The 23,201-nt window shown below is 35.3% G+C and overlaps 1 protein-coding gene across 4 annotated transcripts; it reads left to right on the forward strand.

Moving 5' to 3' along the window:
* The first annotated feature begins 1,865 nt into the window (after positions 1-1,865).
* RBR1 (retinoblastoma-related 1) lies at positions 1,866-23,201 on the forward strand. 4 transcript variants are annotated; one of them, XM_089801940.1, is made up of 19 exons: positions 1,866-2,255; positions 2,937-3,127; positions 3,278-3,382; positions 3,697-3,842; positions 3,948-4,044; positions 4,189-4,235; positions 4,784-4,994; positions 5,126-5,192; positions 5,313-5,492; positions 5,580-5,773; positions 6,424-7,312; positions 19,325-19,511; positions 19,626-19,698; positions 19,904-20,080; positions 20,167-20,286; positions 20,583-20,727; positions 20,830-20,942; positions 22,484-22,599; positions 22,696-23,201. In XM_089801940.1, exons 2-19 carry the CDS (start codon positions 3,020-3,022, stop codon positions 22,880-22,882), a joined length of 3,162 nt encoding a protein of 1,053 aa, XP_089658066.1. In that variant the 5' UTR covers positions 1,866-2,255; positions 2,937-3,019; the 3' UTR covers positions 22,883-23,201. The 4 variants fall into 4 exon arrangements, with proteins under 4 accessions (XP_089658066.1, XP_089658065.1, XP_089658067.1 ...); XM_089801939.1 differs by having other exon boundaries at positions 1,908-2,272; XM_089801941.1 differs by having other exon boundaries at positions 2,008-2,272; positions 22,699-23,201.

Consider the following 23,201-nt stretch of genomic DNA (forward strand, 5'->3'; position numbering starts at 1 on the left):
AAAATTGAATGTCGTTGAATTTTATCATAATCTCTTTGATCAACCTTAACTATTATTGAGCAATCAATTAAGCATTGTATTATATAAGATGACATTAATGGTGACGAGGGTATCACCTTCAAGATGCACAGGTGTAGCCTTTAGGGCAACTCCACGTTTCAACCCTAAAAGAGCAACCTAGAACTCAACAATACTCTTAGTTGTTTCTCATGGGAACTTAGATTTCTCATATAGAATTTCCCCTTGATAATCTCTACCCGCACACGACACCACATCACTTTGGACTCAAATTTCGTCTCGAAGACCCATCAAAATTTATCTGTATCTATCCTTTTCATCCCTTTGACTCAATCATAAAGAAGATCAACCTTCTTACATCCATTAACAGATGTTTTAAACAACAATTATAATAATTCTAGTTGTTATTTTAATATTAAAAAAATTCTAACCATAACATTTGCTTTATCCATTATAATCATATTTCTAATCACAATTACAATGCCTTTAAGATTATAGTGATAAACTATATCTAATTTTAGAATTATAATTTAACAAGGAATTATAATAATTTTAGTTAATTTAATTTAGTTTAACTGTATTTGATAAATAGGAGATAATTTCCACAGCTAGTCAAATTGTGATATTGCTATCAGGATTTAACCATGTGATTTTTGAGTCAAACTCATTGACCCATGTTTCATGAGTAGTGATTCAACATGAATCCATCTCTCATGAGAATAAATGGAACACTTAGCACTCATTAGATCTAGGTGATGCTCACAGAGGTGGAGCACTGGGACTTCCTGGGAGGTCACCCATCCCAGTACTACTCCAGCTTGAGCACGCTTAACTACGGAGTTTTCTCCATGGTTAAACCCAAAGCTTGCAACCCCATTTGCAAAACCTTCACCAAGTGCTGTGCCTTATGAACCATTCATTAGAAAGCTCCTTAAGCTCATCAATTGATAAGTAGGAGATAATTTCCACAGCTAGTCAAATTGTGATATTGCTATCAGGATTTAACTGTGTGATTTTTGAGTCAAACTCATTGACCCATGTTTCATGAATAGTGATTCAACATGAATCCATCTCTCATGAGAATAAATGGAACACTTAATTGTATTTATCAATACTTGTCTTCAGACAATATTTTCTTAAGTAGGGATGCGTTGAAAATTTTCATATTTATGCAATATTTTTATTCTAGATCATGATAACATCATAATTGATAAGTTTTTGTTGTACTGTTTCATTTTACAATTATTTATTAACTAATCAATATTTAACTATCAACTCTTAATCAATAGTAATTGTAAAGAGTAAGTTTTGTAAGGAGTAAGTTATGAATCCATTTGAAACCAACATCACTCTCAATAATAATGATTTTTGTGACAATAAATAAGAGAATCAAGAAATAATTATATTTTTAAAATATAAGCATTGTGTGAATTTAAATTTTACTTTCTATAGACTTGATAATAATACTATAATATTATATTAAATGTAGAATTATTTTTAAAATAGCTTGTAGAAACCTTGAAAATACATCACAATCACTATTATTATCAAAGTTAGGTGGCCATCGTATTGCCACTAATTTAAGCAACCTGAAGAGTTGGAGTAAAATTGAAATTAAAAATGCACCAAAAAAAAACCTGACGTTCAAAATAAATGGAATTTTAAATTTTTTTTATAGAACTTAATTAATGATTATAATCGAAATTAGTAAAATGTGATTAATTTAATTCCTGGTCACCAGATACGATGATATTGTGTACGCGCACGTGTGACGCTGTATACGAAGTGTGTATATGCCTCCCAGCATGCGATATACACATTGTGTATACACCATTCACGAATGCCATGAGTATACTTCATGTTCATGCATGACATTGACATGTGATGTGTGTATACCGCATGGCATTTTTTTCCCGCGCTACGACAAGAGCATTTCCCCGTAGAGGAAAGTTTATGACAGAACAATACAACTGATTGCGAGGGAAAAATAAAACAGCGTTTATTATTATTTATCTCTAGATTGATGAGAAGAAGCTTCAAAACCCTCATCAATGGCCGACAAATTCGCTGTATAAGACTCTGATTGATCAATTTAGTCTTCATTGCTGTGCCTTCAGTCGGATTGTAGAGCTTGAGCTCTGCCGATCGACATAGAATTCGCCCACACCCAGTTCTGATTTGCTGTTTATTTTTATCTTTTTGCCACGACTCAACAACATAAGCTCCTGAAGAAATAGGTACCTGGACCTTTTAGGTATTTTTCCTTTACAGCTGTTTTACCCCATGTTTTATTTTTCAGCCTTCGTTTGTGACTTTGAATGAGCATAGTTGAGGCCACTGAGTCTGTAGAAAATGCGCTTTTCAGTGGGTTGAAATTATCTGGAAAATGACGATCAGGTGTTTTTGAATTTACTCTTTGAAGTCAGGAACTCGCTGATTTGACGTGAAATTTATAAAATAGTAATCTATGGTAGAAACTTTGTGCTGGAATATGGGCCAAGGAACCCGTGTTAAAATTGTGGCATTAGTTGAAGGAGTCGTTTTTTGTGTTGTTTGATTATTTATTCAGATTAGGAGCAGTTGTCGTAGTTAATATGGAAGATTTAATGTATGACGAGAGTAATTTAACACAGAGATTTTGAGCTAAAATCCAGGCAGGAGAATCTGTTTTCTGTTTTAAATATAAAGAGTGGCGTTTGAATAAGAATGCGGTTTATAAGATGCATAGGATTATGAATGTTTTTGTAGCCGAGCTTGTAGGTTAGGTGAGTTTTAATCCGGTGCAAGGTAATCTATTAATAAATATTTGAGCCAATCTTAGTCAGTGGTGCTGTGTAAAAATAAGGCAAGTAGATTGAACATAGTTTTATGGAAATGATTTGTTTTGGTAAATATAATGGTAGGGTTTGACTGTGTAGAGTGTGCTCTGGCGAGCTATTTTGCGAGGATGAATTCTTGTTTGGAGGATTTGAGGCGGTATTAGAAATTCACAAAGTGTTCCATGAGTCCTGGATCGTTGCTAATGGAAGACATCAAGCCTTCAACAAGGTTAAATGGATTAAATCCCGAAGAGAATAGCATGGAAGCTCGGCTCAAAGAATTTTGCCAGGTATTTTGTGCATTATTGTGGTTGTGATGTAAAAAATGAAACTTAATTAATTCTCAATGCCCCTGATTGTAGCATTATTGGCATACAACAAAGCGGGCTTTAACATTATTATAGTCCTGCAAAGTCATTATGGTGTTTTTAATCTGACAGAGAGGGCTCTCTTTGGAGGAGGAAACCACAGAACAGGCACTTCGTTTGTTTGGAGAAACCAAGGATGTTCTGCTGGCTAATATGAAATCCCTTGCCAACGGAATTGTAATGTTCTCGATTCATCTTCTCTATAAAATGTTTTTGTTTTCTGGGTCAAATTTTCGTATGCATCTCGTCCAATATCTGAAAGTTATTCATTTTCTATCCACATGAATGGGAGTGGATATTTTATTATACAAGTATTTTTTTTTTCTTTGACAGGTTTATTTTCTTATGTTTTTTAGTAATTTAATGCATTGATCTTGAGCAAAATAAATAGTTTCAAAAACTCCTACTTGTTTTCCAGAAATATGATAGAAAGAATTTGGCAAACATTTTGTAAGTTTTGACATCTAGACTGTGTGCTTTTCTGATCTCAGGCAGAGGAAAATGAGCGGTTTTGGTTTTCTTGTGTGCTTTATTCTGTTAAGAGACTGAATGGTGGCAACACAGTTAGCAAACTAAACCAGGAAGATAATGATACTGGTTTTACACTTTCTCAGATCTTAAGAGTTGCCAAGCTTAAGTATGAATTGGTTTCCTTTCTGTTAGTTTTGTTGTTGAACATCTCTTTTGAAATGCTTTGGTGTGGCACTTTTATTTACTCTTTCAAACCATGCACTGTGAACAGTATCCTGGATTTCTTCAAGGAAATGCCACAGTTTTTCCTGAAAGCAGGTTCCATTATAAACAAACTCTATGGCAATGATTGGGAGAAAAGGCTCCAGGTAGTCTAACTTGAATTGTGAAGACAGTCATGATGCTCTATATTAATGGTGCTTTTTGAAGTAAAGCATTGGACATTCTACTGATTTGAGATAGCTTTTTTGAGCTGTCAAATATATTAACTGACTTAGTGTGGGTTCATATAGACAAAGGAGCTACAGGCAAATTTTGTTCATCTGACTGTATTGTACAAGTAAGTACTTCATCTGATCCAGTTGAATTTATGTTTCATTCTCATTTGGAGGCCTCTTCCATCTTTATCCAATTTTCTAGTTCTGGTTAAAATCTAGTACCATGTATTTATTTCAGACAAAAGGTTTGGTTAGACATCTAGATGAACTATAAAATTGGAGATTCCATCCAAAGCAAATGCCACTCACTGTAGCATACATAATGTCATCCAAGAGACGAATACTATTATACCCTAAGGTGCTATTCCAAAGTGGATGAGTTGGAACCAAATGTGATTCTTTTCATGCTCATTCCTGTATGCCAAGAAGTTTATCTTTAAATGAGAAAAGGCTAACGGGATCCAACTTTATTGCATTGTAACATACATTACACATCAAAGATAAAGATTTGATTTTACACCCTTATGTGCTGTTTTATGATGTGTGAGATGAAGACAAATTTGATTTTTTTCATGCTCATTCCCTTATGTTTTGAGATTTATCATTGATTTAGAAATATCTAGTGCTACCTATATTAATTGTCATTGAACTTTTGTATCATTCCTTTTAGGTATTACAAGCGAGTGTACCAGGATTTTTTTTTATTAAGGGATAGCACTCAAGATACAGTCACAAATGGTTCCGAGTCTGTTTTAAGTGGGATGGAGCCGGTTTCAAGCTATCTTAGATTTGGCTGGATGCTGTTCCTGGCACTTAGAATCCATGTTTTTAGCCGCTTCAAAGACCTGGTGACTTGCACAAATGGTTTGGTATCAATATTGGTAGGTTTGTGAGCTGGATTTATGTCATGTTCGTTGGTTTATGCAAATGTGTGTTTAGGCCAATTAGTTTGGTATTTGACTTGGTTTATAGACCCCTCTTTGTCTTAATGGGTGGATTGTGTATATGGCAGGCTATTCTGATTTTGCATGTTCCTATACAATGTAGAAGTTTTTCTTTTAATGATTCTACACGCTTTGGTAATACCTTGTGGATTTAACCCAAATAATTCTGATACGCTGCTGTTTATTGTTTTTAGTTGCTTTTCTGATTCTTGTTTAGTATTTACCACATTTATACTAACATATCCATTCTACCAGTTAGGAAAGGTGGTAAAGGAGTTGATCTGATATCATCTCTGTGCAATATCTACCACACATCAGAAGAGGACTTGCTAAAAACAATTGACAAAGCTAATGCCCTGATAGTTGATATTTTGAAAAAAACTGCATGTCCTGCGTCAGAATTCCACACTGAAGAGTTGAAGGATATTAATACAGGTTGTGATTTACTCTTTCATTTTTTTTTTCATCTCATTGAATGGCATTTCAATATTGAATTGTGTTATGTGGCTTTGGATCTTTCAGATGGTTTGATGTATTTTCAAGATCTTGTAGAAGAGAGCTCCATAACAGCAAGCATTCGCATTCTTGAAAGGGATTATGAAGATGCAATTCATGATAGGGGAGAACTTGATGAACGAATGTTTGTAAATGAGGAAGATAGCTTATTTGGTTCAGGAAGCATCTCAGGGGGTGCTGTAAATATATCTGGAGTAAAGGTATTATATAAAAAACCTTGAATATGATTATAATGGTAGAAAAAGCTGCAATGTTTCTGAATATGCTCTTTTTAATATTTTGGTCAACGTTATCCTCATATGATCTAAACATAAACAAAGAATATTCTTAATTTATGGGACATGTTCTTACTTCTTATTCATACTTAGAAGTTGCTATAGATTTCTCTTTTCTGTCTTTTTTTTTAATTGCAGATATTCAATTCAGCACTTCTGTTTTCCTTTTGGTCTTGTCTTATTTAATGCTTCTTTCCAGTGGAAATCGGAAAAGTTACTGTTTTTGACATCTAATATGGTGATGATGTTTTTGCTTGCATTTTTATAGTATCAAATATGTGATTATAATGTTCTTATGTGTGACAATTATTATTTATTGTGTTAATAATTTATGTGCATGCTTATTGTGCTCTGGGTTTGTGCATTTCCCAAACTTTTGATTCTTTGACGTTTTTGCCTAGCACTTACAAGTTTTGAGCACAGTGTGTAATTATGGTCTGTAATTGTGCCCTTGTCAGGAACTTATCATACATTTATTGAATTTTTGTATGGCATAAAACCAGTGACTTCTGGGGCATGTGGCAAGTTGTTACACAATGTAGCACTAATCTAATGCATGCATTTGAATTCTGCAGAGAAAATATGATTCTACATCCTCACCTACAAAGACAATAACAAGTCCATTATCTCCACCGGGCTCTCCATTGACATCACCAGTAAAAGAGAGTTCTACACCGTCCAAAAATAAGATGCCCCCACCTTCTACACCAGTGAGCACAACAATGACAACTGCAAAATGGCTTCGAACTGTGATAACTCCACTTCCTGCAAAACCCTCTTCCGAGCTTGAGCAGTTTCTTTCATCATGTGAGAAGGATATAATGCCAGATGTGATCCGCAGAGCGCAAATAATCCTGGAAGCAATTTTCCCTAGCAGTGCACCTGTGTACAGATGTGTTGCTGGAAGCCTTCAGAGTGCTGCGCTGATGGATAGCATATGGGCAGAGCAGCGTAGGCTGGAAGCTTTAAAACTATATTTCAGGGTTTTGTCTGCTATGTGCAGAGCAGAGTCACAGAGATTACGTAGCAGTAACTTGACATCACTGCTGACTAATGAAAGATTCCATAGGTGCATGCTTGCTTGCTCTGCAGAACTTGTTTTAGCGACCCACAAGACAGTTACAATGATGTTTCCTGCAGTTCTTGAACGAGCAGGGATTACTGCATTTGATTTGAGTAAGGTGATAGAAAGTTTTGTAAGGCATGAGGAAACCCTCCCAAGAGAGTTAAAGCGACATCTGAATTCATTAGAGGAAAGATTACTGGAAAGCATGGCATGGGAAAAAGGCTCCTCAATTTACAATTCCCTTATTGTAGCAAAGCCTGGCCTTTTGCCAGTAATAAATCAACTAGGCCTTTTAGCAGAACCGATGCCATCTCTAGATACCATTGCTATGTATCATAATCTTACTTCGGGCAATCTTCAACTCTCTGCCATTCCTCACAAGAGTGAGGCTATACCAGGTAATTTTTCTTACATTCAAATTCAAGTTTTGGGTATTGCTTTCCTTTTTACTGTTATTTCTATAGCATCTGTTTTTCTTTGGGTTTAGATTTTAATGTATCAGAGGGTCGACATTGTAGTTTATCATATAGATAGCTACATTTTTAAAGGATTTCTTTTAATACCAGTATATGAATTGTCATCTCCTAGCTTTGTGTATCTTGTATGGTATTTATTGAGTGAGGTGAAACTCATTCATTGATTTTAATATTAAATAACGTCAAATGAGTCAAATTGAAGAGGAGGTATGCCATTTCAATTGTCAAAAAAAAATCGTTACAGTCATTTAAACTTTTGAGACTTGTAGGCATGCTTTTGTCTTGCTCCATTGTTTCTTTTAAATTATCAAGACTTATCAGAAATCACATCTTACCATTAACATATTATTACGGAAATTTCAATAGAAGTGTAGTAGGTTCAAACCATGCAAGGCAATTTGACCAAAGCAGTGGCATTTGAATTGATGTTTTCCTTGCCTTTCTTATTCACTGTCAAAACAAATAAATATTAGATGTATTCTTATTTTCTGGGTTCAATTGTTTAGCAAAATTTTATAGCATCGATGTTGTGGATGCAAGAGTGCCAAGAAAAATAAAAAATCAATATTGCTTAAACTTTCTTGGACATCAATTTTGAACAAGTCATCAAGAGCCATGTTTGAATGGACACTCTTCTATTAAAGGGATGTTGCATTGTTTGCATGTGAGTTGAATTAGCCTTTGAATCAAGGAAACAATTTCTTGAAAAAATAGTCAATGCCATATTTGGAAATATAGAAAACTTCACATTATTGAGAAGAGGCCATCTTTGTGGGGTGATTGTTTGGGAGAATAACAAATGCAATGAAAATTTAGGTTGGTTACTGTATTTGGTCCTCTCTCATTCAAAAGAATTTCAGGACACACATTTAGGAGGCCTGCTTGAAGCTATAAATCTTGAAACAGTTTTAGTTGATCCCAGTGTGCACTTTTTTTGGTGAATTCAAGATTGTGTTCATTTTTTTTCAGACTTCTATGTGTTTGGTTATTTTCATTTGTCTGATATTGAATACATAGAAGACAGTCAAAGAGAACATACAAATGCAGTGCGTATCAAAGCATTTATCACAGATGGTTGTACTGTTGACGTTCTGTCCTTATGATAATTTTTTAACCTAGCTGAAATTGAGAAAGAAGCTGATGCAGGCAATACACAAATAATCAAATACAGATTTCCTGATATATTGGAACCATCTTGCCCAACTCTAGTTTGAATTGTTCTGTACAATTACTGAATTATTCATGAAGGTTATTACTGTTGACGTTCTGTTCATATGATGTTTTTGTTACCTAGCTGAAATTGAGAAATAAGCTGATGCAGGCAATACACAAATACTCAAATACAGATTTCCTGATCTATTGGAGCCATCTTGCCCAACTTTAGTTTGAATTGTTCTATACAATTACATAATTCATGAAGGTTGTTACTCTTGATGTTCTGTCCTTACGGTGTTTTTCTTACCTAGCTGAAATTGAGAAAGAAGCTGATGCAGGCAATACACAAGTACTTAAATACAGATTTCCTGATCTATTGTAGCCATCTTGCTCAACTCTAGTTTGGATTGTTCTGTACGATTCCGTTATTCATGAAGGGTTGCTAGACAGTGCATTGTATTACCTTGCTGCCATATCTAGTTGGGAGGCTGGATGAGAAACATAGTAACAAAGCCTACAAAAGTTTTGTAGGCTGGAGAACGGGAAAGGTTTGACAAAATTTGATAGCTTTGAAGCTATATAATATAGGATTATGCATAACTGTGGAAATATGATACTAATATAATTTAAAAGTTAAATTGCAATCACCAGTGTTTACATTATTTACATCAAACCATTTAGTATTATCACTATGCAATCTTTGAATAGTAGCACTTACCCTTTAATTACTATGGTCTAGGCCTTTGAGCCAGGAGACTTGAAAACGCCAATTCAAAATTATGATCCACCAAGTTTTTGAGACAGTGATGACAAGGGATGAGTGGATTTGTCTGAGACCATTCTAAGGGATGGCAAATGGACCACCAGCAGTCAATATATTAATAAAATCAGTTCACAGCAGTTGGACCATTGGTTGTCATCAAGGATTTTTCATTTGATAGTTCTTTCTTCAGTAGTGTTTGTAGCAGGCCATCCAATCTACTTTAAATTAACTATCATCCATTGTAAGTCCTCCTACATCTCAACAATCTTTGCTAACAAAATGAAACAACTAACCTATCTAGTCTCTGAGGGTTTCAGAAATTCGTACTGCTAAAACATTTTGAAGAGAGCAAGCGAGGTATGGTGGTTACAAATGAACATTTGAATATCTCTAGCTTCATTTGTTGCATCTAATCTAACTTAAGTTTTTAAAATATTTAGTTCACTGATTTTGTCCACCATCATTCCAATTTCCAATTAATTTGCATATGCATACCAAATCAATTATCACTTGTATAATATTTGAGGCCTGTACTTTCTCTAAGGCCTCTTGCCAAACATGAAATTAGAAGTTTGCATCCTTGCATTTCCTTGAACTATCAATAGGTGTAATAAAACAAAAGAGCCAACTGAACATATGACTAGATGGTAATGAATGGTTGATGCATAATATAAATTAAACTATCCATGGCAATAGAGTAGGTTGTCCTATTCCAAGTTGCCTTATGTCCTCCATCACAAAACTCATGTTAGAATATTGTTTCTCAAGGGGGATAGTGCAAAATTTATGCCCATGAGGGGCGAATAAGGGAGCAACAAAAGCTACATGTTTGCACATTTGCTTGAAGAATATGCTACATGAAAAGGGATGACATAGGAATAGAAAAGTGTAACAATGGAAAACTTGGTCACATCCTGTGCTTGAATATTGAACATACTTGCAACTATTCTTGCTTTCTCACTAGCACTAGTCTTTCTCTTTCTTCTTGTCGAACCATCACAACTACCACTAGCAACCATGGAGGGCATAAGCATAGTTGATTGTGCAATTTCTGTTGCCATGAGCTATCTTTCATTAGATGTTCACTTCCCTCACTGCTCTTGCTCATGTTGTTTTGTTGAAACAATGATGCAAGTGCAAATTGAAAATAGAAAACAAAATCATATATTTCTTACTTGAAATTTGATAAAAAAGGAAGAATCACTCACCTCTTACACTTGTCTGGTTTACTCACTTCTCATTGCTTCTAATTGTGATTTCTTAAAATGAACCTTCAAACCCTGCTCAAATTAATATTTTCCCTCAAATTTTTTACAGATTTGGATGAGAAAAATGGGGTTTGGTATCATTATCAAAATGTCAATCTGAGATTAGCAGATTTAGTCCAAAAAATTTGGATCTCTGAAATACATTCAAGGTAAAGAGAAAATCCTTGAGGTTTGTGGTGAAGTTTTTTTTACTATGACATCAGAAACAGGTCTGCAAGTGGAAAGTTTGTTTAATACTTGTCATAATGACCCTGTCACAAAAGATATAAAGAAATGTCCACAACTGAGGGTAGGAGGAAGGACTGCCTCTGATGCAACTTGCATGATGACCCTTTCCAGGTGTCATGCACCATTTCCTTCCACAGAGGGAGAACACCTTTGGATTTTTCCTAGCTTTTTAGTGAGTACTGATAACGGAAATGATAAATTATCTCCTAATACTCAGATAGCTAGATGTGTGTGCTATTGCTTGTCAAGTATTCTGTACTTATTATTAGCTTCTCGGTAGATTTTCGAAATTGAAGAGTTTCTTGAGTTTTCCCAGGTAATTGGTTTTGAACTTTTGAGGAATGCACCAAAGCTGCACTCCTATGACATTCACATACTATAGCATCTAGTTTTATTCTTCTTCATTATCTGTTTGATGATTTTAAATTTTGATTGGATACATTAACTCATGCAGATGATTTAGGAAATTACATGATGGTTTTTCCTTGCCTGCTACATCAGGATATTAACATTGTTCTGATTTCAATTTTTTCCCATTTTTGTCCTCAAAATTGGATTTTGTATGTCTCAATTGGTGTCCCATCAGGAGGTGCACTCCCAATCCCCAAAAAAAGTATACTTGTGACAGTGGGATGCCATATGGATGTACCCCTGCCACCACCAGTAGGCATGTGTTCTATTGCTTGTCAATTATGCTGTACTTATTATTAGCTCCTCGGTAGATTTTCAAAATTGGAGAGTTTTGTTGAGTTTTCCCAGGTAATTGGTTTGAACTTTTTGAGGAATGCACCAAAGCTGCACTCCTGTGACATTCACATACTATAGCATCTAGTTTTATTCTTCTTCATTACCTATCTGATGATTTTAAATTTTGATTGGATACATTAACTCATGCAGATGATTTAAGAAATTACATGGTACATCAGGATATTGATATTGTATCCCATTTTTGTCCTCAAAATTGGATTTTGTATGTTTCAATCTGTGTCCCATCCGGAGGTGCACTCCCAATCCCCAAAAATAGTATACTTGTGACAGTGGGATGCCATATGGATGTACCCCTGCCACCACCAGCAGGCATGGGGCGTCTCTGGGTGACCTGGATGTTGGTGAATTTATGGCTAGCTCCCATTCCTGAAACAGTAAAGAATTAAGGTTTAATAAAAAAGAATTTTTTAGGAACAGTGAGCCTGTCTCCCAAACCCTAAGCATAAAGAGTGGAGGCACCCACGAGGCTGGGATGGATGCGGATGGTCACTGTTATCAAGTTCTAAAAAATGCTTGTTTATAATGACTGCTGTAGGAAGTTTCTAAACTCTTCTTCCACTGAACCTAATAAAATAAAAAGCTTAGAAGAAAATGAAGGTTCACAAATGGCAATATTCCTGTCTACAACTGTGTAGCCCTCATCAGTATACCGAGAGGCATAAACTACAGTGGCAGCAAGGGCGGAATCTAATGGCCTAACCATGTTTACAAAATTATTTAGAACCAAAATTTGTTTCGAAATATAGAGACCAAAATTTTAAAATATATATTAGTACTTACACATCTTAAACATATTAATATATATTTAAGCATTACCATATTTGCCATACTTTTCAGAGTACAAGCAAAAACATGAATGGTGGCTTTTCCAAATGCAAAATTAAAATTTCTATTAAAAAATTTAAAAACAAGTCGCCAAAATAATTTTGAAATTACAATTAAATTTTTTGTGTCCATGCATGTAGTAAGTAAAATAGGTCTAAAGTAAAACAGTCCATTAAAATAATATTTAATTTTCACTAAACTAGAAATGGCTGATTGATATTCTTGTCATGTTGGCTTCCTTTTTTTGAGATGTGTTTGAAATCTTTCCCATTTTATAAATTTATATTAATCTATGTAGTCAACAAATTATCTTATGAAATAAATAATTTATTTTGTGTTTATTGACGTTTTAATTAATTATAGAAATATCCCTTGAAGTAAAAATAAAGTAATTGAAAAAATCATGTATTTTATGAAATAAATTAACATATAAAATAATTGGAATAATTTGTTTTCTTTGACACACTTTAAGTAAACAACAGCAGATTTTCAGAGTTCGTAATGAATATACGTGCTTTGTTCCTGGATTCTGCTGTGTAAGATTTATTTCATCATCATTTTCAATCACACTCCTGATTCATCATTAGGACAAGAGAGCTGCTGTAGAAAGAATATAGAAAAATCATAGGTAGGTTAGAAAGGGATGGGAGAGGAGTGAGGTGGGAGGGGTTGATCAAGTTCAAAGACTAAACAGTAAAAGAATAAATGATATTTAAATAAATCACGAAAATAAGGCAAAAGGAAGAAAAGGAAAATAAAAGAGAGAAAAACAACTATAACTAGATAGAAATGAATAAAAATGAATAAAAATGAAGGAAATTAAAAAAAATAAATAATGGAAATTTGAGAACAAAAACACGATTGTACTAAAGACATGAGTAAATAATTTATTAAAACTGTAGATAAGCTATTATATAGTTAATATATTCATTTGAAGACAAACAAAAGTACAAGGCTGCAAATACAAAGATTCTAAAGCAATAATGGAATCTTCTACTTTGTTTCAAAATTGCCTCTTAGATTGAATGGAAGTGGACTCCATCGTATAACTCCACTTGACGTGCTCTTTGTGTTGGTTGAATGTTAGTTGTTTTGTATGCCAGCAGCATGATTGTAGGAATGAAATGATAGAGCAAGAAAACGGTAAACACGAATATCATGGTGGATGATTAAAAAATGGGACAACATATAGTTGGGATATGGATAAACGATCAAATGAACAATATAATGATAGCATAGGAATGGTGATGGAAATGGGATGAAAGGTTTCCTATTTGTAGATTTTCCACGAGGGAATCAATGGCCAAGATGTTTTAATGGAGGGCTAGGATTTGAAGAAGATAAAGGCAGGGATTAGCAGCCTTGTCACAAGTGTCATATGAGGTTTAAGAGGTAGACATGTGCTGGAGATAGATATATGTGCAAGAAAAAGAGTGGAGATAGGTGTAAGAAAGAAAATGAGGCTACTAGTTTGACATATGTATTTAAGATATCTATACTAGTTTAGACTTGTCAAATGCTCAAGCTGGACTAGGGCGAAGTCTAATATTGTTAGGTGTGAATATACCTAGTTGTCTACAACACTTATCTAAAAGATTGTAAAGATTTTGAGGGCAAGATGTCTGCCTATCTAACTTTTGCCGTAAATTTAATATAGTCACACCTCAAGCTTGATATCTCTTAGCATTTTTAGATAGATGTATTTAAGCTATCTATACAATTTAGACATATCAGGTACTCAAGCTTCACCATTAGTATGGTGAGGGGTTGGTGTTGGAGAAAACATATTAATAAAATTATGAAAAGTGGCATGCACTAGGAAGGTGTCCACATGATCTCAAAGGCCTCAATTTTGACTTGGGCTTGTTGATGTGAGTTTTGTATCACCTACATAACATATTAGTAATTGGATATTTGATACGGAGTATCAAACACACAATTCCTCTCTTGAAAAGTTATTGCTCATGAAGACATAAGCAACAACTCCAGTGTTTCTTACACCGTTGGATACTCACTGAGTTTTATTGATGTGATTTGCTAGTAATCACGTAGGTGGCCTTACGCAAATTGTTGAGGATGACTTGGACTTTGATGGGATGAAGGTGATGGTGGTTCGGTTTGTGAAATGTGTGAGGGCAGATAATGTTGATGGTGGTGATGATGGAGGATGTGTCTGTGATGATGATGTTGATGGAAAGCGGTGGTGGTGGAAGGTGAATGGATGTGTCCTGATAGTTGACTAACTTCCCTAACTTCCTTCTCTAAAATTCGACTACCCAACTACTCGCTATTCTACTCCTACTCCTACTCCTACTCATGGAAGGTTGGCAAATGGATGGGGATCAAACCTAATGAGAGCTGACCAATGGCCTCACTTCCATAGGTGCAATGATTCGAAGGAATAATAAACTAGTTTGCCACACAAAGCTTCCCAACCAGTCGCTAGGATGCTAGTGGTCTAGTATTGATCCCTATCAAACACCTACCAATGCTACTATGCAACTATCCATCTACTTTAACCTCACTTAAACAACTTCAAATGCAACCAACTTTAACAACTTGTAAAGAAATCTAACTATGGAAGTAGAAAACATGCAATAATAGCCAATGTTCTTAATCAACATGCAAATCGCAACAATGAAAAAGAGAGCAATTTTGGTTTTATCTTCGCAACAATTTCTCCAACACTTTACAAATGAGAGCAAATGGCCTTATATAGGGGCCAGAAATACAACGGACGGTGGAGATCAAAACAAGATCAACGATCTAGATGGATCCCAACAACCCTAATTAGGGTTGCCACCCCATCGGCCAATGAGAAGATGCCACCTCATTAATGGACCATAGAAAAAAGTGCCAAAAGTGGCAACCAATGAGAAGGCACCAAAATGGTGGCCAATTAGAAATAGACACTTGTCCTATTCTAGAAGAAGGAAAAATTTGCCACTTGGGCTTACATCAAATGATCTTCTAATATAACTCTTCCTTTTTCTTTCATTTTCTTAGCTAAGGCAATAAACTTAGTTAGCTTTTCATTAACTTCTTCCATAGGAGGACAAGGTGTTTCTCGAACACTTTACAAATGAGAGCAAATGGCCTTATATAGGGGCCAGAAATACAACGGATGGTGGAGATCAAAACAAGATCAACGATCTAGATGGATCCCAAAAACCCTAATTAGGGTTGCCACCCCATTGGCCAATGAAAAAATGTCACCTCATTAATGGACCATAGAAAAAAGTGCAAAAAGTGGCAACCAATGAGAAGGCACCAAAATGGTGGCCAATTAGAAATAGACACTTGTCCCATTCTAGAAGAAGGAAAAATTTGCCACTTGGGCTTACATCAAATGATCTTCTAATATAACTCTTCCTTTTTCTTTCATTTTCTTAGCTAAGGCAATGAACTTAGCTAGCCTTTCATTAACTTCTTCCATAGGAGGACAAGGTGTGTGCTTCGTTCCGAGTTTCGCTGATTTCACCACGCTGCTTGCTGCTTGTAGTATCCTTATTGATCCTTCTCATATTCTTTTGCAAATCCAATAAAAGCATTGAGAGAGGAAAGGGTGCCCAAATGCTTCTTCTTGATAGGAACCTTTCCTAACTCACCTAACCTTAATCCAAAATTTGTCTCGTTGACATCCTCTTCTCTGATATCCTCAAGATCAAGTGCCACCCCAACGTCGCTCATCATGGTTGAAATAGAAGTGTCGATGCTTGGGCTGTGATGTGCAATTGCCTTTTGTATATCCTTTTATGGTATCGCCATTGGTATTGGTTATTCGCCTCATTTTCAAGAAGGGTGTTTTGGGCATCATATCCTCTGTCTTTTTTAGTGTTTGTCCCCTTAGGATTCTTGCTTGTACTAACATCCTCCATCTATCGCCCTATTACGGGATGGTAAAGTGGTGGACAATCAGACTAGCAGAACCAAGGGAGGCAATCCTTGGACTAGAACAAAAGAGAGAAATCCACTTAAGGACCCCTTTCATCTTTAAATGATTTGAAATTACCTTTACCAATAGCCAAGGGGGATTGTACTTCCTTTAGTTTGTCCCTCCTCCGTATTATGTCCATTGTACCGATATTGGTGTCGGTTATTCTCTTCATTTTCGAGAAGAAGGGCGTTTTGGGCATCATATCCTCTTTGTCTTTTTTAGTGTTTGTCCGCTTGGGATTCTTACTTGCACTAACATCCTCCATGCTCGTTGCCCTATTACGGGATGGTAGAGTGGTGGACCAGAAGGCAAGTAGAACCAAGGGAAGCAATCCTTAGACTAGAACGAAAGAAGGATGTCAGCTTAAGGAGCCCTAGCAACTCTAGATGATGAAAATTCACCTTAACCAATAATCGTACAACGACTTTTCGGAATTAGGAAAAGACCTCAAGAACTTCAAATCCACTTGAAAATCAGAAATTTATCATGATATTCACCTCCAAATAGAATTATCTTCCACAAATTTCGGCTCCCACAAAATTCGCCCTCCACAAAATTCGCCAAGCAAGAAGAGTGCATATCTGCTCTTGCAAAATCGCCAACACCTTGAGAAGAAGAAGTGAGAAGTGAGGAGGAAATGGGAGAGAGGCCTCCTCTTATACCCAACTTTCTTACTCCCCCCAAGCTAGCCGACTTGGACCCTGGGAGCAAGAAAAACAATAATTAATGAAAAATTATGGCCCACAATTAAATACTTAGCTAAATATTAATTTTGCCAAAATGAAAATTGCCAGTTAGTTCTAAATTGCAAAAAGAAATTAAATGGTGCCTTGGAGATGTTAAATATTTCCATTTAATGAGGATTTAGTAATTAATATGTCATTAAAATTGGATTTTGGCTAACCAAAAGCCATTTTTCAATATTAAATTATCAATTACATTAAAGGCAAAAAGTTTTCAAAGCAACTTTAATCTATTAAAGCCAATTTTTTGCAATTTTTATCCAAATCGATTTTGCTATGCCAATTAGAAATTTCTTGACAAAAATAAAATAAAATTGCCTCTAGAGTCAAAAATCAATTTTTGCAATTTAGCCTCATTTTTGCAAAATTAAAATTTTCACCAAAGAAAAATTTAAGATTTTCCAAAACTCAAGTCTAACAAAATTTTTCCTTTTGAAAGATAATTCAAATTTTCACAATTATATTCGGATTTTCAAAAGAAAACGTCTAAGTACAAATTTATAATTTTATCTTGCCAAATATTGCTTTTTAAAATTATTCGGCCCAATGATGAAATTGGTTGCTTTGGAAAATCAAGCGAAGTCGGGTGAAAATAGGCTAAGTTTCCCCACATTTGGCCCAAAGGTGCCAAGGCGTGAAATTTTTAAAACTCAAAAAATTTTGGACAACCCAAAAATTTGCTGAGGCGATAAAAAAAAGGGGGGTCCCCAAAGAATTTGGGGCGATGGTGTGAGAACCTCACAACAGGGCTCTAACTCTCAATCCTGTGTTATTGTATTACAGGATGAGCTTAAGGTGCTGCACTCAAATCCATAAGGGATGCTGTCCCTAGTATCTCACAAGCCCCACTTTGTATCGTACTAGAAAGTTAGCACAAGGCACTGATCATGGAATCTGTTAGGGATACTATCTTTAGACTCAGACAAGGGTTGTTGCCTCTTGGTCCTGCTGGGAGTTCCACCCTGACCCTGGCAAACACAACCCTAGACACTGTCCCCAAATTCAGGTCCTTGGTTCCCTTGTAGTTGAAGCCTGCCTCCCTGTTTTGAAACTCCATGGAACTAAGTTTTAATCCTATAGGATGGCCAATAATGAGTTTCAAAACTGAATAAAGGATCAGCTCTTCTGGGATGAAGGCGTGATCTCAATCTGCCCTTTCCATTTTGTGAGATGATTTAGACTGATTCATCAATATTATCACATTCAATTGTTGCTTCTGCTTAATCTTTCTGCTTTTAGTAAATTCTCGCATTAATATACTTTTAATATCAAGTTCTTTATTTTTTTGGCTTTGAGAAGATGATGTCCTAGGTTTGAATCCTTCAAGGTGAGTTGAGTAGATAATGACTTTCAAAATAGTAAAAAGGAAATCTGCTTTTTGACAGTGAAATCACTATCTGCTTTTTAGAGATTGACGACATGCTTCAGGCTCGCTCGTCAATGTTAACTTGTTTAATAATTTGTTATGCATATCTCTGGACATTTGCAGAACTCCACATTACCAGAGTTTCAATTTAAATCTCTCTTTTTGGCATAAATACTGAATATCTGAGGTTTAAATTCTACAGGGGGGAATGGGCGATATCAAGTTTCTAACTGGGATGTGTGATGTCTTTTCAAATTGTTAAGATGTTTAATGTTTTACATTAGCTCATCAACTCTATCAGTTTCAATCATTATCTCTTATTTCTAGACATATAGTAAATTCTCTGCCTCCATCACCTATGATGGGTTATTTTGTGATAATTTAATGTCCTGCTATTGTCCATAGCATTTTACTTATTTTTTTCATTTAATTTCTGCTTAGGATCTTGAGTGACATTAAGGAAATACAAATTATTTGTGACTCCATAAATTGGTTTGGCACATCATTAGCTATTTAGAAATCTCATAATATTTTACTGCTATATTCTACTTGCTCATGGGTAAAATTGTCTTGTGAGATTCTGTATACTTAGTCATCTCTTCAGTCACAATGCAAGCAATGTCTTTTTTAGACTCAAACTAATATTGTGAGCTGCCTTGTTTTCAAACATTGACAATTGATCTATATTAATGGTTTGAGCTAATGTTAGGAATTGCTATGTTAAATAACATGGTTGAATATATGCTGATCACATTTGATGGTTGGGAAACCATTTATACCATTTCATGTGTATTGTGATTTGTGATATTGACATTTTAAGAAATTGTACAGCAATTATAATATCTGGTGAGGGATTTGACTTAGCAAACTTCTTCCTGCAGATAATAATATTGCTGCTCCAACTTCACCTCAGAGGCATGCTCCTCCTGTAGTTTCAGTTGAGATGGTGGTTGGAGTTTCAGGTGTAAATAATAGCTTTGTCTCACCAGTGAAGGATCGGTCAGCTTTTTTAGCCTTTCCCTCTTCGAAAACAAGATTACAGCCTCCTCTGCAGTCAGCTTTTGCAAGGTATTTTACTTTTTTCTTTATCATTTCAATGTTCTGTTCTTCTAGTCATATATTTTAAAAATTTATTGATGTTTTGATCTTAGAACTTTGATATAATGTTTGGTGCCTCTTCAGTCCCACACGACCATGTTCTGCAGGAGGAGGGGAGACTTGTGCAGAGACTGGAATCAATGTATTTTTCCAGAAGGTAAGTGTTTCCTTCCGTGTTAGTTGTACTGGAACAGCCATGGTCTTCATATAATTCCTTGGGCGTTACCTCATATAGAATGCTTTCTAGAACTTTTATCTGGTGTGTAGTTTGGATGAACAATGAATGTTTTTAATGTTATTTATCCAACTATTTCCTGTCCTTTACTGATTGAAACTCATCCCTTTTCTGATCATATCTTCAGGTTCTTAAGCTAGCTGCAATTAGAATCAAGGGCTTGTCTGAGAGACTAAATCAACCTATTCATGTTATGGAACAAGTTTATCGGCTTGTAAAATGTGTCCTAAACCAAGAAACAAGTTTGTTTTTCAATAGACATATCGACCAAATTATTCTTTGTAGCTATTATGGAATTTCAAAGGTAAGTTATACATGAGACTCAATTAGAAATCATTTGTAAACTTGCTTCATTTGCAGATTAATGGCCATGTGCAATATTTTTTGCAGGTTTCTGGTTTGCGGTTGGCATTTCGAGAAATTGTTGCTCAGTACAGAAAACAACCTCAGTGTAAACCTCAAGTATTCCGAAATGTATTCATTGATTGGTCATTAACGAACCATCCCGGGGTATGTTTTTCTATCAGAGGCATTCTCTTTTATGGTTGCTGTCTTTTCTGTTATGATTCATGATTATATTTTGTTATAGCGTAGTTTGCAGTTACTTCTGACAACCCACAGTTTTCTTATCCTGGCAATTGGGTATTGTAATTGAATGTGCTTTGCAGGTCATCTGACAACACTAACATAATTTGCTTTCTTTCTTTCTTTCTGTTAGGATTTCTGATTTACCCATTCTGTTAGAAACTGTCAACTTTTGAAAATAATTTGACTATTTTCAAATTTGCTATGTAAAACTTCACCAGAAAACAGGGCAAGATACCGTGGACATTATTGCTTTTTATAATGAAGTGTTTGTGCATACTATGAAGCCCTTCTTGGTTCAGTTTGCTCCTAGTGCCGCTCCTGCAAATCATAACCCTAGCTCAGAAGATGCAGATAAAAACGAAGGTACTTATTCCTTTATACTATGATTTATGATCATTTTGAAATGAAAACTCTAGAATTCTTAGTGTTATAACTTTACAAGTGCTTGCATGTCTCTTTAATCAGGTCCATCTCCAGGATCACCTGGACCATCGCCTTTTCCCAGTCTTCCAGATATGTCTCCCAAGAAAGTATCCGCCACACACAATGTCTATGTTTCACCACTCCGCTCTTCCAAGGTAGTGTTCTTATTTGCAAAATTTTAACGTCATTGGTTTGCATGTTCCTGCGCTATGCTTATATCTTTCTGACACATTTAATATTCGTATAAGCATTAAAGATTGAAAAACAAGAAATATCAAATACCCAAAAAACAGAAAAGAAGAAATTAAATCTAATCCTCATTTATCACTGCTCTTTTTGGAATGTGCATGCAAGTTCAGCAGCATAACACCGTATAGGATTTGGTGAGTAATTGATTCTGACAGCACGTTAATGTATGAACATGATTGATGATCAAGATGATCAAGACGAGACTGTATTTATATCTTATAGACTTAGGAGATGAGGATAAGACCAATCATCCGAGTTAAAAGCTGGAAAATCAGTAATCAATTCAACTAGAAATTAGAAATTTTCCATGTTGAAACGAAGGATATTATCGGACTAGTCATTTTTAAATGGATAATTGTGCACGTAAAGTTCCCATTTCCAGATTTTTAGGTAAGAAGAATCATTTTCTAAAATGATAGAAAGTTGACGGATAAAGATTGAGTTTCTAAAGGCAGATTGAGTTAAGAGATTTGTGGCAGTCGGATTAATTGAATCATTGAAGTGACGGAAAAAGAAATTGTAAGTGGATGGTTCACATTTTATCAAATAATAAATTATTGTTTAGTAAAACTGATAATAAGTAATATGCGATAATTAATAAATGATAAGTGGTAATTAAGGGTCGACTATAGGGGATTAAGGCTGGGGTCCCATGGAAGGGGGCTTCCTATAAAATAGAGCGGAAGCCGCTTGCTATTTTTTAGGGATTATTTTAAAGCTAGCAGTCCCATGATTTATGCTACTCAAAATTATAGCTCCGAAATTAAAGGAAGATATACAATTAAAATAAGTTGAAAATTTAAATTCCCTCTAAAATTACATTTTAATTAAAATCTAAAATTTAGATTATTGGCAAATGGCAAAAAGCATTCCTAAGCTGGTGGGGCTATTTCCAGTGCCACCCTTTTTTCAGGAGAAGATTCTAAATAATCCCGTAGCAAAATAATATTTTGCTCATGAGACCACCCACTTCCTAGAAAATAGAGCTTAAGCCCCCCTCATGGGACCGCACCCTAATTAAGGGAATGCTTTCAGTGTTTACAATTAGTTATGACTGATACAATTACAACTGTGGGAGACTGAAGTACACTACCGTAAAAATAAATAAAGAGTACCTATTTAAAGAAAAAATAATATACTACTGTATGCTATGTCAGGGGTTGGTCATTTTTTTTCCGTCAAAATCTTATCTCTCAACATCTTTTTTTCTCACTAACCTTTTTAGTGGCCTTTTCACATGCCCTTTTTTTGGTGTTGATACTGTCGGTAAATGAAATCGGCTGAAAATATTTCTCTGAGTAATTAAATACCGAAAGCCAAAATGCTTTTGTCATGTCTTGCTAAGGATCCGCAATTTTCTCTAATTTACAGTTTTTAGGTCTTATAAAAGGAAATTCCGAAAATATGGTTCATGTCAGAACTTAACATTTACCAATTTGTTTTGTAGAGGGAGACACTCATTTCGAGCCATTCGAAAAGTTTGTATGCATGCGTTGGTGAAAGTACTCATGCATATCAAAGCCCTTCAAAAGATCTGACAGCTATTAACAATCGTCTGAACAGGTTTGTAATGCGATTTACCTGCCATTTATGAGAAAAATGACTTGCGCTGCAGCATTTTGATGTTGATTGGTTTTTTGTTTCTGTTTGTTTAAGCAGCAGACGTGTTAGTGGCAGACTCAACTTTGACGATGCAGGATTAGTGAGTGACACTCTTGTGGCGGGGAGTTTATACACCTCACAAAATCCGGGCAATCTTACATCGGATTCTGTTCTAAGTCAGTCCCAGTCTTTGCCATGGACAACATCAGCTTCACCTTTGAAGCGGAGACAAACAGAAAGATAACAAGTATACCAATGGGTTGTAGATAATTCATCATTTTCTAAGTTAGTCTAGACATTAACACTAGGGCTGTTGGGTTATTTAAATTTTTCTGTTAAATTCGCTTGCTGGTTGTGCCGGCATCAATTGGCTTAGAACAATAGAGGTAGAACTATGCAACAGGAGATGGACTTGATACCAAAGAATGGGGTGTTCATTTACTGTTGCAACTTGTGCCATAGTAGTTGCAGATGTCTCAGTGATGTTTTCTTCGCAATGGGCATGTGATGCCTGCTTCAAAGTAAAATAATTTTGTTGCAAAATAAGACCTGATTCCAAGGAA

Source organism: Cupressus sempervirens, chromosome 9 (genome assembly GCF_028749045.1).
Source record: "Cupressus sempervirens isolate cs-2001-9-10 chromosome 9, ASM2874904v1, whole genome shotgun sequence".
Lineage (NCBI taxonomy): Eukaryota > Viridiplantae > Streptophyta > Pinopsida > Cupressales > Cupressaceae > Cupressus > Cupressus sempervirens.